The sequence below is a fragment of the Motacilla alba genome, chromosome 20, assembly GCF_015832195.1.
Source record: "Motacilla alba alba isolate MOTALB_02 chromosome 20, Motacilla_alba_V1.0_pri, whole genome shotgun sequence".
Taxonomy (NCBI): domain Eukaryota; kingdom Metazoa; phylum Chordata; class Aves; order Passeriformes; family Motacillidae; genus Motacilla; species Motacilla alba.
This window is the reverse complement of record NC_052035.1, coordinates 12,611,599-12,626,075: the sequence shown is the minus strand read 5'-3', so window position 1 is coordinate 12,626,075 and position 14,477 is coordinate 12,611,599. Positions and strand designations below refer to the sequence as shown.

General features: G+C 47.0%; 1 protein-coding gene across 1 annotated transcript in view; it reads right to left on the bottom strand.

The window, feature by feature from the left end:
• Positions 1-2,076: 2,076 nt before the first annotated feature.
• PMEPA1 (prostate transmembrane protein, androgen induced 1) overlaps positions 2,077-14,477 on the bottom strand; it is a 45,390-nt gene continuing 32,989 nt past the window's right edge. Inside the window, 4 exon segments of the mRNA XM_038158856.1 lie at positions 2,077-7,533; positions 7,536-8,033; positions 8,133-8,186; positions 13,970-14,124. Coding sequence (XP_038014784.1) covers positions 7,462-7,533; positions 7,536-8,033; positions 8,133-8,186; positions 13,970-14,124 — 779 coding nt within the window. The 3' untranslated portion in view covers positions 2,077-7,461.

Sequence of the window (14,477 nt, the reverse complement as noted above, 5' to 3'; positions counted from 1 at the left end):
CTGCAGAGCTCCTGAGAGGGGAAAGAGGGAGGGGGAATCAGTTTTGACCCCATCAGACCTTAAATGAAGGGACCCTTGGGCAGTAATTATTTCCTCTTCTCTCCTATCTGCTCTTTTGCTCGTGCTACCAATACTGTTACACAGCCCTGTTTGATGCCAAAGCTGTGGGAATTTCTACAATTTTTTTTTTTAAGGGATAGCAGCAAGTGTTTGGAGTAAATTCCCATTGCAGCTGGGAGAGTCAACAGCAGGATCCCTGTGAGAGCACATTGCTTCCTCCACAAATCTCAGTGAAACCCATCACTGCAGGGATAGTCTGTTTCCAGCCACTTTACTCAGGGTTTTTATCCCTGGTCGAGGCTTCCCCTCCCTCAGTGGTGAGGAGCACAGCATGGAGGAAAAAACCTCCAATAAATCAGCCCAGGGAAACGCAGCTTGAGCAGGCTAAAAAGCAAGAGGCTGATGCCAGGTTTCACACCTTCCCCACCCCAAAGCACCCCAAGCATCCCTGTCCTTCCTGGTGGGAGCATCCCTGAGCACCAGGACTAGAGCTGGGCAAGACCCAGAGGGGTTTTGCTTCGTGCTCTCAAGGCACAAACCAGGTTGAACACAGGCATGAGCCTGAGCAGTGAACCATCCACCAGGAGAGCAGGATGGCAGAGAGGCAGCAGCAGAGAGGAAGAGCTGGATCAGGACAAACAGGAAAAAAATGTAGAGACAAAAGAGAAAAGTAAAACCCATTGCTTCTTTGAGGTTTAAATTCTCTGCAGTTGGAATTTGCACCTTCCAGCCAGTGCACCGTGGAGGCCTCCAAGAGCTGCAAGGGCTTCCATGCTGGAAACACAGGGAAAATCTGAACCCCATCTCTTAACTCCCATTCCACTTGCAGCACAGAAACCTGTTTAAAATCAAAGGCTTTGCCACCTGTGGTTTCCAAAAGTCACAAAATTGTTTCTTCCATTGAGCTGAAAAAAAAACCCCAAAAACCTGACCAAAACCCAAAAATTTAAAAATAATCTTTTGCCAATCAGTGGTGCTGCAGTGTCCCCAGATCTCCTCAACAGACATGGAAAGGTAGCTAAGTAACAGCTACCTCTGCCCATTCCCACGCACTGCACTGCTTGAACTTGATTTTTTTTTTCATTTAAAAAAATTCCCTTTTGGAAAATGTGGTTTCAGCTGAGCTCTCTGTTTCTGTGGGAAGATGTTGGTTTCAGCTGTGATTCCAAAAATGTGATTTCAAAACAGTGATTCAAACCAAACCCTGCCCTTTCCCTGCCTCACCACGCCTGGGGCCAGGTGGATGTATTCCACGTGGGTATTTGTGATCCTGGGGCAGGGGCATTGCCTGCTCTCAGAAATTTTGTGTTTTGGTGTTTCTTTGGGCATGAGACAGGAAGGAGGGTTTGGAGCTGCTCAAGCCAGCGCTGGGGTCACAGCACTGGCACAGCCTTAAAATCATCTGACTTCCTACCACAGGGAAAAGTGTTCCAGCCAAGGCCAGCTGCTCTCCAGCACTGTATCAGCCTGGGCAGTGTTTCCAGCAGAATGCACAGAGGACACCAGGAATCCCACAAACAAGCCTCAGCCAGGAGGTGAGCGGCTCGGTTCCAGAACTGGAGCCGGAGGGGTGGGTTTGGGGTTCTCCTCCCTGGGCTGCAATTAAGCTGCTTTCATTCCTTCCCAGAGATACTCTCCCAGCTGACCATCAGCCTGGGGCCGTGTTGCAGATAACTGGACAGGCAGAGCATCCCAGCATCCTGCTGAAACCCACAGGAGCTCCTCGTGCCCAAATCAAAGCCAAGTGTCCACCACTTGCCCATCCAAAGCAGCTGGAGGAGCTGCTTGTCAAAACCAGGGGCCACTTTCAACTTTTTTAACACTTTTAACAGTGCTGCCACCTGGAACAGAGGTTTGTGACCAGCCAGAGAGGAGGGCTAGGGACACCAAGGGCCAAACCCTAGGGATTAATAACTACACATCCCTCAGCCCCAGGGGGAAACCCGAGGTCTGGGTGAATCTAGGGGACATCCATCCTTCAGACACACAAAAGAAAACCCCCTGCAAACAGTCAAGTTTTCAATCGCTTTAATGTGATCACTGCAATTTGACCACAGTTTCAGAAAGGAAAAAGGAAAAAAAAAAAAAAAGTCACACAAATTCTCTGTGCTTAGGATTTGAGTCAATCTGAGCAGTTCTTGTTGGTTGACGTTATTCAAGTTAAGACCTTCTGACCATCAGTGACGTTCTCGGCTGAAAGGCAGGACCGCGAGGGCTGGGCAGAGTGGTGCAAACCAGGAATGCTTCTTCTGGGCTTGGAGCTGTGCCACCTGATCTGCTCCAAAGGCAAGAGCTGTACGTGCACCTGATCTGCTCCAAAGGCAAGAGCTGTACGTGCACACACACACACAGAGCATGCAAATGCACCGGGAACCAGCTCCAGCTCCACAGGGACAGCACGGGTGGCAATACAGAGCTGGGGCCGTGCCTCAGAACGAGCAAGGGGGGACCCACACAAATATCCAAAACTGAGCAGATTCATTTTCCAACATTCCAGAAGAAAATAGGATAACTGAAATTACATTGTGTTGACTAACCGTGATTTTTTTCTCTCTTTTTTTTTTTTTTTTTTTTTTTTTTTGGGTAACAAAGCAAAAGGTGAAGGCAAATTTTCCAAAGTATTGTAAAATTTATTGTATAAGTATTGCAGCTTTTAGAATGACATATAATTGCCACTATTGGTTACTGGTACACAAGAAGCGTTTACAACAGATTTTTGTAAATTGGCATCAGAGTACATATTCATACTAAAACAGCAAAATATAGATAAGTACTGCATTGCATGTGCTGTCAATAGTTTACATAAGTTTAAATTGAACAGAACTCAGGATACAGGACTGCCTATAACAAACTCCAAAGCCAACACAATGCAACTGGAAGTTTAAGAAAATATTAATACAATGAAATGTGTCTATAAGGCAGGCAAATTAGGACTTTAATGTTGTCCTTCATGAGCTTCTATAGTACAGCAAAAATTTGAAGCGCAGTTTCTGGAAAACTTCCTTTGTTGGTTTGTTTGGTTTTTTTTTTGTAGCTTTGTGTTGTACACAGAAAATCTCTGATCAGAGACAGAAGAGATTAAAATTCATTCTGTTCTGGCCTAGCACTGTTAATGCTACACATCTGATTCAGTCTTTTCCCAATCCTTAGGAAAAACATTGGGCTCTGATTTCTTTATTTTTCTTAATATAGCAGTTAGTGCAATTTTATAATTCAATACACATACAAAAGGGTGATTCTCCAGAAAACAATTGGATTTCTTTAGACCCCACTTAAGACAGAATGAATTTTGTAACACTCATGGAAACAACACGCTGGATCAGTAAAGCTGAGTCTTCAAACCGCTGTAACCAAGGGTTGTGAAGGGAACACGTGTTTGACCAGTGTCAGCCCCAAACGAAACCCATCCTTCCACCCCACCAGAATCAACAAAGCCACGTTCCCTTTCCAGGCCAGTGAGGTTTGGGGGCACTTTAGGGATGCTGTTTGCCGTACTGTAAGCTAAGAAACTCTGTAAGATCAACAACCCCTTTTAAAGCTAACGCGACTTAAAACTCCGAGCAGAAAGGCAGGCTAGGACATGAGGTTGCTAAGCATTAGCAATGCTTTGATTCTTCTGTATTTCTTTAAAAATAAATCACTTTTAAGGGGCCTGAATCTCTGTGCTGGCAGCTGCAGGACACTCTAGCACCGCTCTCCACTGAGCTGCACCAAGGCCAGAGGAATGGGGCATCAGCAAGGGTGTGCAAAGCAAATTCCCTGCCTTGGTGGCAATTCGGGACGTGGGAATGGGGAAGAAATGGACCCCGAGGCAAAAAGTAACATTAAATAGTAGTAATAATAATAATAACAACAATAACAACAACAACAATAATAATAATAATAAAAAAAAGAACAGACCATTATTTCTAAACACCCATTCAGAACTTGGAGTTGATCTGGGCCCCAGATCTGGTATCTGCACTTGAAATACACAGTTCTCAGGACTGCAAAGAGAGGGATGGACAGAAGAAAGACAAAAGATAACAGCTGAGCTCTGCTGAGGAGCTGCACCCACTGCCTGGGACCTGGGGCTCTCCCCACTGGAGCTGCAGCAGACCAGGGAAAGGTGGCAGCTTGGGGTTTGTGCATGGATGGGCTGAAAGGCATCATTTGCGACAGAAATTTGGTGTTGATGAGCCACCCCATTTCACACACATTCAGCTCCCCAAACTAGAGAAAGAGGTAAATGAAACTGGACCCAGGAACTCAACAAACTGATCACTCAACCGCAGAGCTTGGGGCGATGCTGGACAAATAAAAGCTCACACTGTGAGAGGATGGGGGAGGGAGGGAAAAAATAGGGGGAAAAGAGAATTGGTTGAAATTTTGAGGACTTTCAAGCATGAGAGCTGGGTTCAATTGCACTGCATCTTCAGACCCTCTCCCACTACCCCTCTGTGCCTATCCAGCCCCTGCCCACTTCCCTGACTTTTCCACGGGGTTTGGTGGCCAGGTGACTGCTTGGTGACCCTGTGACAAGACAATCTCATTTCTTAACAACCTCTGGTCCCCACACCACCTCTTTACTCACTGCTCAGTTTTAAACATGTGATGCATATTCCACCCAAAATCTGCTGAGGTAACCGTATTTTTTTAATAGCAAACAAAACTAGTTCAGATCACTGAACAACACCCCCCCCTCCCTCCCCAAAAAAACAACAAAACAAAAAAACAAACACACCCAACCCCAACAACACTATTCACGCATTTTGGCTCAAGAGGGCAGTAGATATTATATTTCGCTTTCTCTTTTGGTTGGTATCTCATTTACAATATCCACCACAGATTCCTACCTCCCCGGGTAGGATAATGTGCATAAAACGTGTTCAAGTTCCCTAAGAACAGTCGGAGCAGAGCAGCGGCCAAGGGAGCAGCAGGTGTGGCCAGGCACAGGGAGCTGCTCCGGGGAAAAGGGACTGGAAAAGTGAATGCAAGGTCCAAAGGAGCAAGAGACCAGACGCTGGTTACTTGTAATGTTAACGATGATTTTGTGTCCCCCTCTCTAATAAGGGAGGGTCACTGTTTGTTTAATAAGGCACTAAATAGACATGTTACATAAAGGAAAGATACATTTTAAAAACTCGTACAAATTCACCAGTTTTGTACCTTTCATGACACGCTAGATTTATTCCTTTGCATTACTTTATTTTTTTGTGGCTTTTCTTTTTTTTTTCCTTTTTTTTTTTTTTTTAGGTCATCAAAATTTAGGTTACGTGACTGTAAAACTATGAAGATTTCAGGAGCTGTGGAAAAGCAGTTTGAAGTATTGAGAAGGTACAGGACTATTTCTAGGCAGAAATAAAAAAAAAGGCAAAAAGCAAAAAAATAATGATCAAACTTCAAGTTCAGCTATTCATCATCTTCTTTAAAATATATATAAATATTGTTCAAATGGTCAGAACTTCAAAACCGTTCTCATGGTTATGTTTTTTTCTTTTTCAAGTAATAAAAAAGTTGCTTAAAAACAATAGTTATTGCATTTATATCTTTCATTTATGTCACTCTACTAGATAGCATCCTGCAGGAAATCAAATCACACCCCCTTGTAAAATCCTCGCTCTCTGCGGCTCCCCACCGACCCTTCCTCGCGCTCGGAGAGACGGGACCCGCCACGGGATTTTTCCCTTTTGCCTTCTCCCCCTGGCTCTCTCAGGTTTCCCACCCACTCACTCAGTCACCTACGAATTCACCACGAGGGTGAGGCCCCTACCAGACACCGAGGTGACAGAAAATGTAAACAAGAGCAGAGCAAGACAAAGCGCTTGGGAAACCAAGAGAAATTAACCACGCGCAACGCCGGCGGGAGGGCAGCGGGACCTGGGGGAGGACGTCCCAGAAGAGGTAAGGGGGGGTTGCTTCTAAAGCCTTAAGCATTATTTTTGTAGCCTTTAATTAACACAACACAGGAGCAGATTCATTTCCATCTACTGTACCTGGTGCCTCTTTAGCTGGATAACAAACGTCAAAAATAGCGACGAGCAGGGACAGCGGCGCCGCGGGACACGGCTGCGCCCGTTTATCCCAAATTGAGGTTTGGGAGGTTGAAACAAAATGAAAATGATGTTCACCACCACCACACTTTCCACCTCGTCCTTTCAACGAGACATTTAAACCCAGCTGAAGGGCAGCCAGTGGGTGCATTACCAGTTCCTCACATCGACTTCCACAACCACCGCTTTGGCTCCAACAGGGCCCTTCAGTTGAACATGGAAAGAAATAAACCAAAAAACACTTTTGTTCCTTCAGACACAGAAGTTTATTCTCAACCCCCACCACCCTCCCCTCCAAAAAGTTAGAGGTTGTCCAAAAAAAAAAAAAAAAAAAAAAAAAAAAGGAAAAAAAAAAAGAAAAAAAAAAAATCAAGTAATTTTTGCCTGCTTCAGTCATTCCTGACTGCGGGAAGCAGGGAGTTTTCATTTTACCTTGTTACTCCAATAATCCTACCGGATGACAGACAGACACACACCAACTCCTCTTGCTTTGTAGGGAATGTATAAAAGCCGTGGCTGTCGGCGGCCACGCGCAGGGACTCTGGAAATTAAGGATTTGCATAAGCTGCAGTCTCGCTCACCGCTCCTCCCAGGGCTGGCATCTCCACTCCAGCGATCCTCCTCCCCTTCCAGCTACTTTGTTCTTCACTTCCACATAGATCCCTTAACAGGTTCATGGTAGACATGATAGAGGCTTTGACGAACACAAGCACTGACATATTTATATTAAAAAATAGTGCAAAATTTCAACATTTATATAAATAACTCTAAACCCCTGCTTTTGATTTTTTTTTTGTTTTTTGTTTTTTTACAATGTAATACATGCTTTTTGAGTTGGCACTCAAAAAATTGCCATTTTTCTTCTAGTTCAGAAAACAACTTTTTTTTTTTTTGAATAGGCCTCTTCTAATACAAAAATACTCCTGCTCCTTACACATACACTTTCTCTTATTTTTAATATATATTTATATATTTATATTGCAGATCTTTAAACAAAATGGTTTTTGTGCAAATATTTTGTTTTTAAAGATAAGTGAAATAATCAAACAAAAAAAAAGCATTCACACACAGCCCAACTAGAAACAAACAAAAAAAAAGACTACAGTTGAATTTTTTTTTCCTTTTTAAACGTCTAGACACAGCTCAATAAAGAAATGTTTTTGCAAGCTTGGTAGGCTTGTGCATTCAGACCAGACATAACAAGTAAATATTTATACACGGAGAGATGGGGAAGGGCTTCTTTTTTTTTCTCTTTGCTCATCTTCCTCAACTCTCTCTCTCCTTTTTCTTTTAATGAGAAGTGCAGAGTGTTTCATTTACTTTCTTGCCTTTTTTTTTAATATTTTTCCTTTTTTTCTTTTTTTTTTTTTTAAAAGGGGTGCCCTTTTTGTTTCTCTTTCTCTTTGTTCCACGCCGTCGTCGTCGTCGTCGTCGTCGTCGTGTGCTCTCAAGGCCATTGATCTGTGAGGGATGGAGTCTGCTGCCCTCCAAGATGGGGGGCATCCCGTTGTTGTTCTGCTGGTGCTGGTAGAAGGTGGAGCCGGGGTAGTGGCCGATCACCTCGCTGTAGGTCGGCGGCGGCCCCTCCATCCTGCCACTGCTGCCGTAGCAGGTGGCGCTGATGCCAGAGTTACTGCTGGGGGGGCACGGCCCCCCGAACACGGAGTTATCTATCAAGTCACTGTCGAAGATGGTTCTGTTTGGGGGGGCCCGCACGGACTCCCTGTTGAGCTCCATCTGCTGCTCGGGGTCGCGCAGCTGCAGCGTGCAGGGTCCCTGGTAGGGCGGGGGCTCCTCGCCGTCCGACAGCGAGATGGTGGGCGGCAGGTCGATCTCGTGCTGCAGGTACGGGTACGTGGGCTGGAAGCGGTTGAAGCGGTCCCTCTGCAGGAAGGAGGGCACTGCCAGGCGCTCGCTGGGCCGCGGGGTGTAGATCTGCTGCTGGAAGGGAGAGGAGAGGAGAGGAAACGGGGTGAGAGATGGGAGGTGCTGGGGCACAGCGGGACAGAGGGACAGCGGTGGCACCCGCGGCGCCCTCACCTCGGTTATGCCGGTCCCCGACACGGTGCTTTCCGAAGGCCACAGGCTTCCCTCCTGCATGGGAAAGGAGAAGAGAGGCCAGGGTGAGTGATGCCAGGGGCGTGAGCTCCTTCTGCAAACAGCTTGTGGCAGGTGTCACCTGGAAAAGACGCTGCCACCAACGTGTTCCTGCCCCGCCTGCACCAACTCCAACCAGCACCTCCAACTGCCATCCCGTGTGCATGTGGGGACTGCTCGGGTGTGCCCACATGGCCACTGAAAACACCCCTTCCAACCAAAACTTCCCTGCCCTTGCACCTCCATGTCCATTTAAGGGATCGTTTGCAGAATGAGTGATGAGAACTGCACTACCAAGCAGCCCTCTCCCATTTGCAGACTTCCCCTCTCCCACCCCCACACCCCCAGCACGGTTCTTTCCCTGGTTCAAACGTGCCAGAGGAGTATTTTTCAATTTGTGATCCATGAGCCGTGGGTGATTCACAAGACATCAAAAAATGCTCCGTGAAATAATGACAAGATTTAAAAAAAAAAAAAAAAAAAAAAAAAAAAAAAAGAAAGAAAAAAACCAACAAAAACCAAACCACAAAAAAAACCCCTCGCCCACATTCTGATGCTCACAACCACGGCCATCATGGGAAAGTAAAGAAAATAAATGAATAACCAAATGTTAAGACTAATTTTGATTTTTGATTTGATAAAAAAAAGAAGAAAAAAAACTCTGCAGCAACAGGATGGTTTCAGAGTATTTTTCCCCAAAGAGTAAGTGGTCCTTGGCTTAAACAGACTGAAGGAATGAAGCGTAGAGGCTTTCTTACACAGGAAGCATCACCCTGATCCTGAGATCCAAACCTCAGTGCCAACAACCCCAGGCAGGGTGAAGCCACAATTTCCCCCAAACCCTGAGACTGGTTTACAATTCATGATCAAAACAAACAAGCAAAGGTTCCTCCCATCTGCCGGTGATACTCTGAGCACGCACAGTTCACCCCAGACTTTTTTGCCTTAGGAACTGCAATATTTAAATATTGCTAATATTCACATATAGCAACATCCCTCTGGCAGGCAGAGCTGGAGGAAAACAGCCAGAAGGCTTGTAATTATAACTTGGAACTTCCCAGTTCCTTGCAGGTGAATCTCCAGTTCTGGCACTAGTAAGCCAGGCAAAGGCAGAAGTATTTAGCACCAGTGGAAAAAAAATATGCCAAGGGAAAAAGAAACCCCTTTTTTCCCTTTAAGTGTTGCACTGAGAGGCTGGTCTGAGGAAACCACACACCGTCCTCCTTTGAGAACTCCTATTTCTCTACCTGCCCCAAACACAGCACCAGCACCGCATTAAAATCTCCAGAGAAATCATCCCCCACCCTCCTGTTTTCTCATTTTTCCCCAATGCTGGAATGATTTTCTCCTTTGGCATAGTGGTATCAGGTACAGAGAGATCCATCAGGTTCTGGGCTTTGAAGCTGAGCTCTGCACACAAACCTCAAGGCAGGGCTGGTGCCAGTGCAAGGAAAACAGCGATTTAAATAGAAATGAGACCTCCCAAAGCCTCCATGGGGTTTTCAGGAGCACCTCCTCGGAGCAGAGGTGAAGTGCCACAGTGCCCAGTGAAGTGCCACAATGCCAGCAGCTCCCTGGCCACAGCTGAGGAATGTGCTGGCTGAGCTGCAGCCCCACGGCCCTTCCCGAGCAAGACAGCCCTGTTTCATTCCAGACCTCGAGTCTCCAACATGCAATTGTTTACACAGGCATCCACTGTTTAGTCTGGTCCATTTGACATGGATTTCTTGCTTGCAGCGAGAGTCTGCAGTGGAACTCCCCCAGCAACCAAAAGATCCAAGAGGAACTGCATGTGCCACAGGACAAATCCTCACCTCCAACTCTGTGCTCAGGCACTGGCACCAAAGGGCCCAGGGAGGATTTCCAGTGCCACCGTAGGTGCTGCCAGCCTGTCACCTCATCCCAAAGGACACCAAAGCAGTGGGCAGGAGCGGGAAGCACTCCCAAAATTGTGTTTACTTTGCCGTACCCCCGTGGCAGACTTCCTGAGCAGTGAGTACCCCGCTGCCTTCTGCTAGATGTGTTATATTTAACTTGGCAGTGGGCAGTGCCATGGCAATATCCCATCTGCTCCCCCCTTTCCCGGGAGTGATGTCAGCCAGCTCCCACGAGGGTGGCTGGTGAGATTCCTGGTGCTTCCCAGCCCTGCCAGGCTCAGCTGGGACATCCTGCTATGGGGCAGGGCTGGGCAGGGCTGCCCCACCCCAAACATGCCCTAGCCCTAAGTGCCCAGGCAGCCGGAGCCTCACCAAGATGCTGCCCATGTGTTTGGAATCAAAGCTCTGGCTCACACACCCTTCATCTGTTTGTACAGATGAGGTCCAGGAATGATGCCCTGGGCAACACGTGGATGCAAGAGGAGCAGAAACAGCATTAAAATGGGATGTGCAGAGAGAGAGGAGGAGCTGACAGGAGACCCATTTTCTGTGGGAGCTGGATCTCTGCAGCCACTATTAACCACCTCTCCCAGGACTCCTGTGCCCATGGGTGATCAACCCCAGCACCAACCCCTGCCTCACACACTACCAGGAAACCCATCTGGGGAGCAGCTCAGCTCCCCCAAAAACTCCATAGCAAGATTAAAAGTGCTGCAAATCAGTAGTCAGAAGAGGGCAAAGCCTCAGGGACAGGATACATCCCTGCTTTTAGCCTTTACTTTGGCCCTGGGATGGCTCCACGGCCCCACTGAGCCCAGCAAAACTGCAGGAGCAACATCACTGCAGATCCTCAGCCTCTCCTCATCCACCTCTGATTTTCTGAATATTTAGGACTTGAATCCATCTCAACAATGAACAGCCTAGAAAGCCACAGGTTTCTGAAATGAAAGGTGAGATTCTGCTGTCTGTGAGCAACACAGCTGTAAAAGCCTCCGCAAGTATTGCAGGACTTGCTGCAGAACCTAAAATTACTTTAAAATGTCTTTTTAGACATCAATCTTCAACTTTTTTTAGAACTACTTGTTTTAGTGATGTCAGAGAATTTTCTCTGTAAGGCTGCATGGTGCAGATTAAGTCTCTGAGCCTTCAGGAAGACTCATTTTCTATTTCAGGGGACACAAAGGTACTGTTTCTTGGGGGAGTGGGATACCACTGTTACAAAGGTGCAGAGAAAGTGCCATTCTAAAAGGAAAAAAAGTTATCAATAGCATTTCTTAAATATTCTTAGTTCTGGAAAATAAAAGGCACTTGTCATGAGGAGACAAGAGTTTAAGTACAGCAAGAACGGTGATGGAGAAACGCATGAAGAAATACAAAAACTGCTCACCAGTGAGAGCCGCATTAAAAAACCCTTTAGGGAAATTAATTTCTCCTTCAGCTGTAATTTTTGAGCTGCAGCAACAAAAAAGGACAACTCCAGCAGACCCAGCAGCATCCTGACCATGGGATGAACTGCTTTAATATTTCAGCAGATGAAAAGCGCGAATGCAGCTCCAGTGCCCGTCTGCGGTCACGACACCAAAACGAAGTTTGGGATTTAAAAAGTTCAGTGCAAGTTTAATGGATTGCATAAACCAGCATCCAGCCCAGTGTGGCCTCTGCCTGCCAGGCTCCTGCCCTCCTTCAGACTGTTTTCCACTGACAGACACGAAAGGTGCTGCCTTTAAGGTGTTTATTGTGCTGGATCCCCCTGTAACGAGCTTCCCGCTCATTAGAGCACGAGGGGCTCCTCTGTCCCACCAGGAGGGTGCTGGGACCACAGGGAATCTCTGCTGCCACTCCATCAGTGCTGCATGCACAGCACGGACAGGGCAGGAGATGGGGAACAACCATAAAGATGAGAAAAAAAAATTTAAAACCCCCGAAGTTATCATTCCTATTTCTCTCCTTAGCTCCAAAAAAGGATTGGAAGAGTCCACATCCTCACTGAGGGCAAGCAGAGGCACAGAGGTCAAACACTGCTGAAAAGCCATTTAATCACTGATGTGCCTGAAGGCTGAATAAGTAACAGAGCTGAGCCAAAAAATGGCTGGAAATTTTGGCTTGGTAAAATTTAAAATAGAAAAAAAAAACAATAAAGGGAAAAAAGGAATGAAAGAGTTTTTTAAAGAGTCAATTTTTCATTCAACCTGAAATTTTTGGTCAATCTCCATGTGATTTTCTCTTTTCTTTCCATGTTAGCCTTCTGAACTCTTTTTAAAGAAAATAAAAAGCAGGCCACTTAAGAAAATAGAAGTTACTGTATTAAAATAAAGAGGGCTTGAGCTGAACTTTGCTTTGAAAATGTAAAACGACACATTTGACATGGTGCAGGTAAAACATTCTGGACATGATAAAACAGTGAAAGAATCTGAAAATGGGAAAACAACGTCTCTGCTATTTTTAATAACTCATGTGCTTGGATGCCCACACCCTGCTGCTGCTGGAAGTGGGCGCACGGGACCGTAAGAGGAACATAAGATTTCCGGGTGGAGCTGGGATATGTGTGGGGAGCTGGGCTCTGAGCCCCAAAGCAGGGAGGTGCCTGAGCCATCTCCACCCTCACAGCAGCTGGTTTAACGTGGGATCAGGCATCCCGTGGGATCAGGCATTCCCAGCACTCTGATCCCATTGCAGCAAGGACAGAGCCCGAGCTAGGATCACAGCCCAGGGAACTGGGGGGGTTTGGGCTGGGGTTGGCACAGCTCTCCTTCCCAAGGGGCATCCCCCTCAAAAAGCAGCCAAGAATGGACCAAGAAGGGACCTCTGTCTGCTGCAGGTGGTGTGTGACAAAAGCAGCAGCTACGAGGGACAGCCCTGGGCAGCCTGCAGCTGCACTGAAGGCTGGCTTAGCAAAAGATCTTAGATATCCCTCTCAAAAAAAAAATAAAAAAATTAGAGGAAAGAAAATGGAAAAATAGAAGAAGAAACCCCCAAGCAATCTCTGTATTTGATCTTTTTCCTGCAGCAAGTACGGATTTGATTCAGGGGAGCACAGCCCCACACAGAGCAGCACCCAGCACAGGCGGTGTGTCCAGCCTGTCCTGGCAGCCTGCAGAGGAGGGGGCATGCAGCAGTGACCCTGAGGGAGCCCTATTAAACCCTTCAGGGTGAATGTTAAAAAAGAGAAGTATCTGTACAAGACATCCCTGCACTGAAGACAAAGCCACGGAGGCAGGAGTGAACAGTACATGCTCCCCTCCAAGAAAATGTGATGTGTTTTCTCTATACATCCTTCTAAGTCTCTCTGAGGCACTACATTTGAGGAAACTGCATGAACCAACATCTGCCTTGAGGCTGGTGAGGCTTGCCCTCAAATCCCTGTCAGAGGTACAATTCACACGTTTCTCCTCAGGCTTTCATGGAGCCGGGAGCCTGGGTTACAGAGAGCCTCTCACACATCCCCTTGGAGAGGTCTCTGCTTGTCTGGCTGACAAGTGATTTCTGCCCCCTCCACCACAGGAATGGCAGCAGCACTGGTGAAAACTGGAGCAAGTTACTCAGGATTTCCTGCTCCCTGCAGGGCAGCCAGGAAGTTTTTATACAGTCACTTGAGACTAACTGGAGCCAAAGGACTGGATAGTTTGGGACTGCTCAACCAAGGCATATGAACCCCAACCAGCTGGGGTGGTGTTTTCAGGAACAGGACGTGCCAAGAACAGCCTTGTGCAGTCACTTCACCAATGTAAAACCCACATTGCAAAGCTCAGGGCAAAGGCAGAGGCTACGGCTGTCCATACACACAGCACCCTAAAGAGCCAGAGACACCCCTAAAATGACCCCTCACCCCCAAAATACAGACAGATGATGCCAAGGCCAAACATAACCTGGCACGTGTGGCTGGAAGAGCAGGGTGTGACTTACTGAGGAGAGGTTCTCGTCTCGCCGCCTGCCCTGGCTGTGCCGGCTGATGAAGGATCGCGCCGAGAGTTTGTAGTGGTTCAGCAGACACGTGATCACCACCACCATCACCATCATCACCACCACGATTATGATTATCTGTACAAACTCCAACTCCGCTGCAAGAGAGACAGAGAGATTTTGAGCCATCAGGAACAGCAGCAGGGAACTGAGCACAAGAACAACTGAAGTGGCTGAGACAACACTGACAACGCTGCACCCTTCCTGTCACAGCTCTGACACGTGGGCTCTGTGTGCCCTGAGCCCACAAAAACCTCATTCATTCACTTTTTCAGTGTCACAGAAGAGTCTCCAGGAGGGATCTTTGCAGACAATCCATCCTGCAGAGTGTTTCCCAGCTACAGCACAGACTGGCCTTCCCAAAGACCTCCTGGGTGTGCCCAGCACTGGGCACAAAACCAGGAGCATCCCAGTGCCTCACGTGCCTCTCTTGGAGCTGCAGAGCCATGAA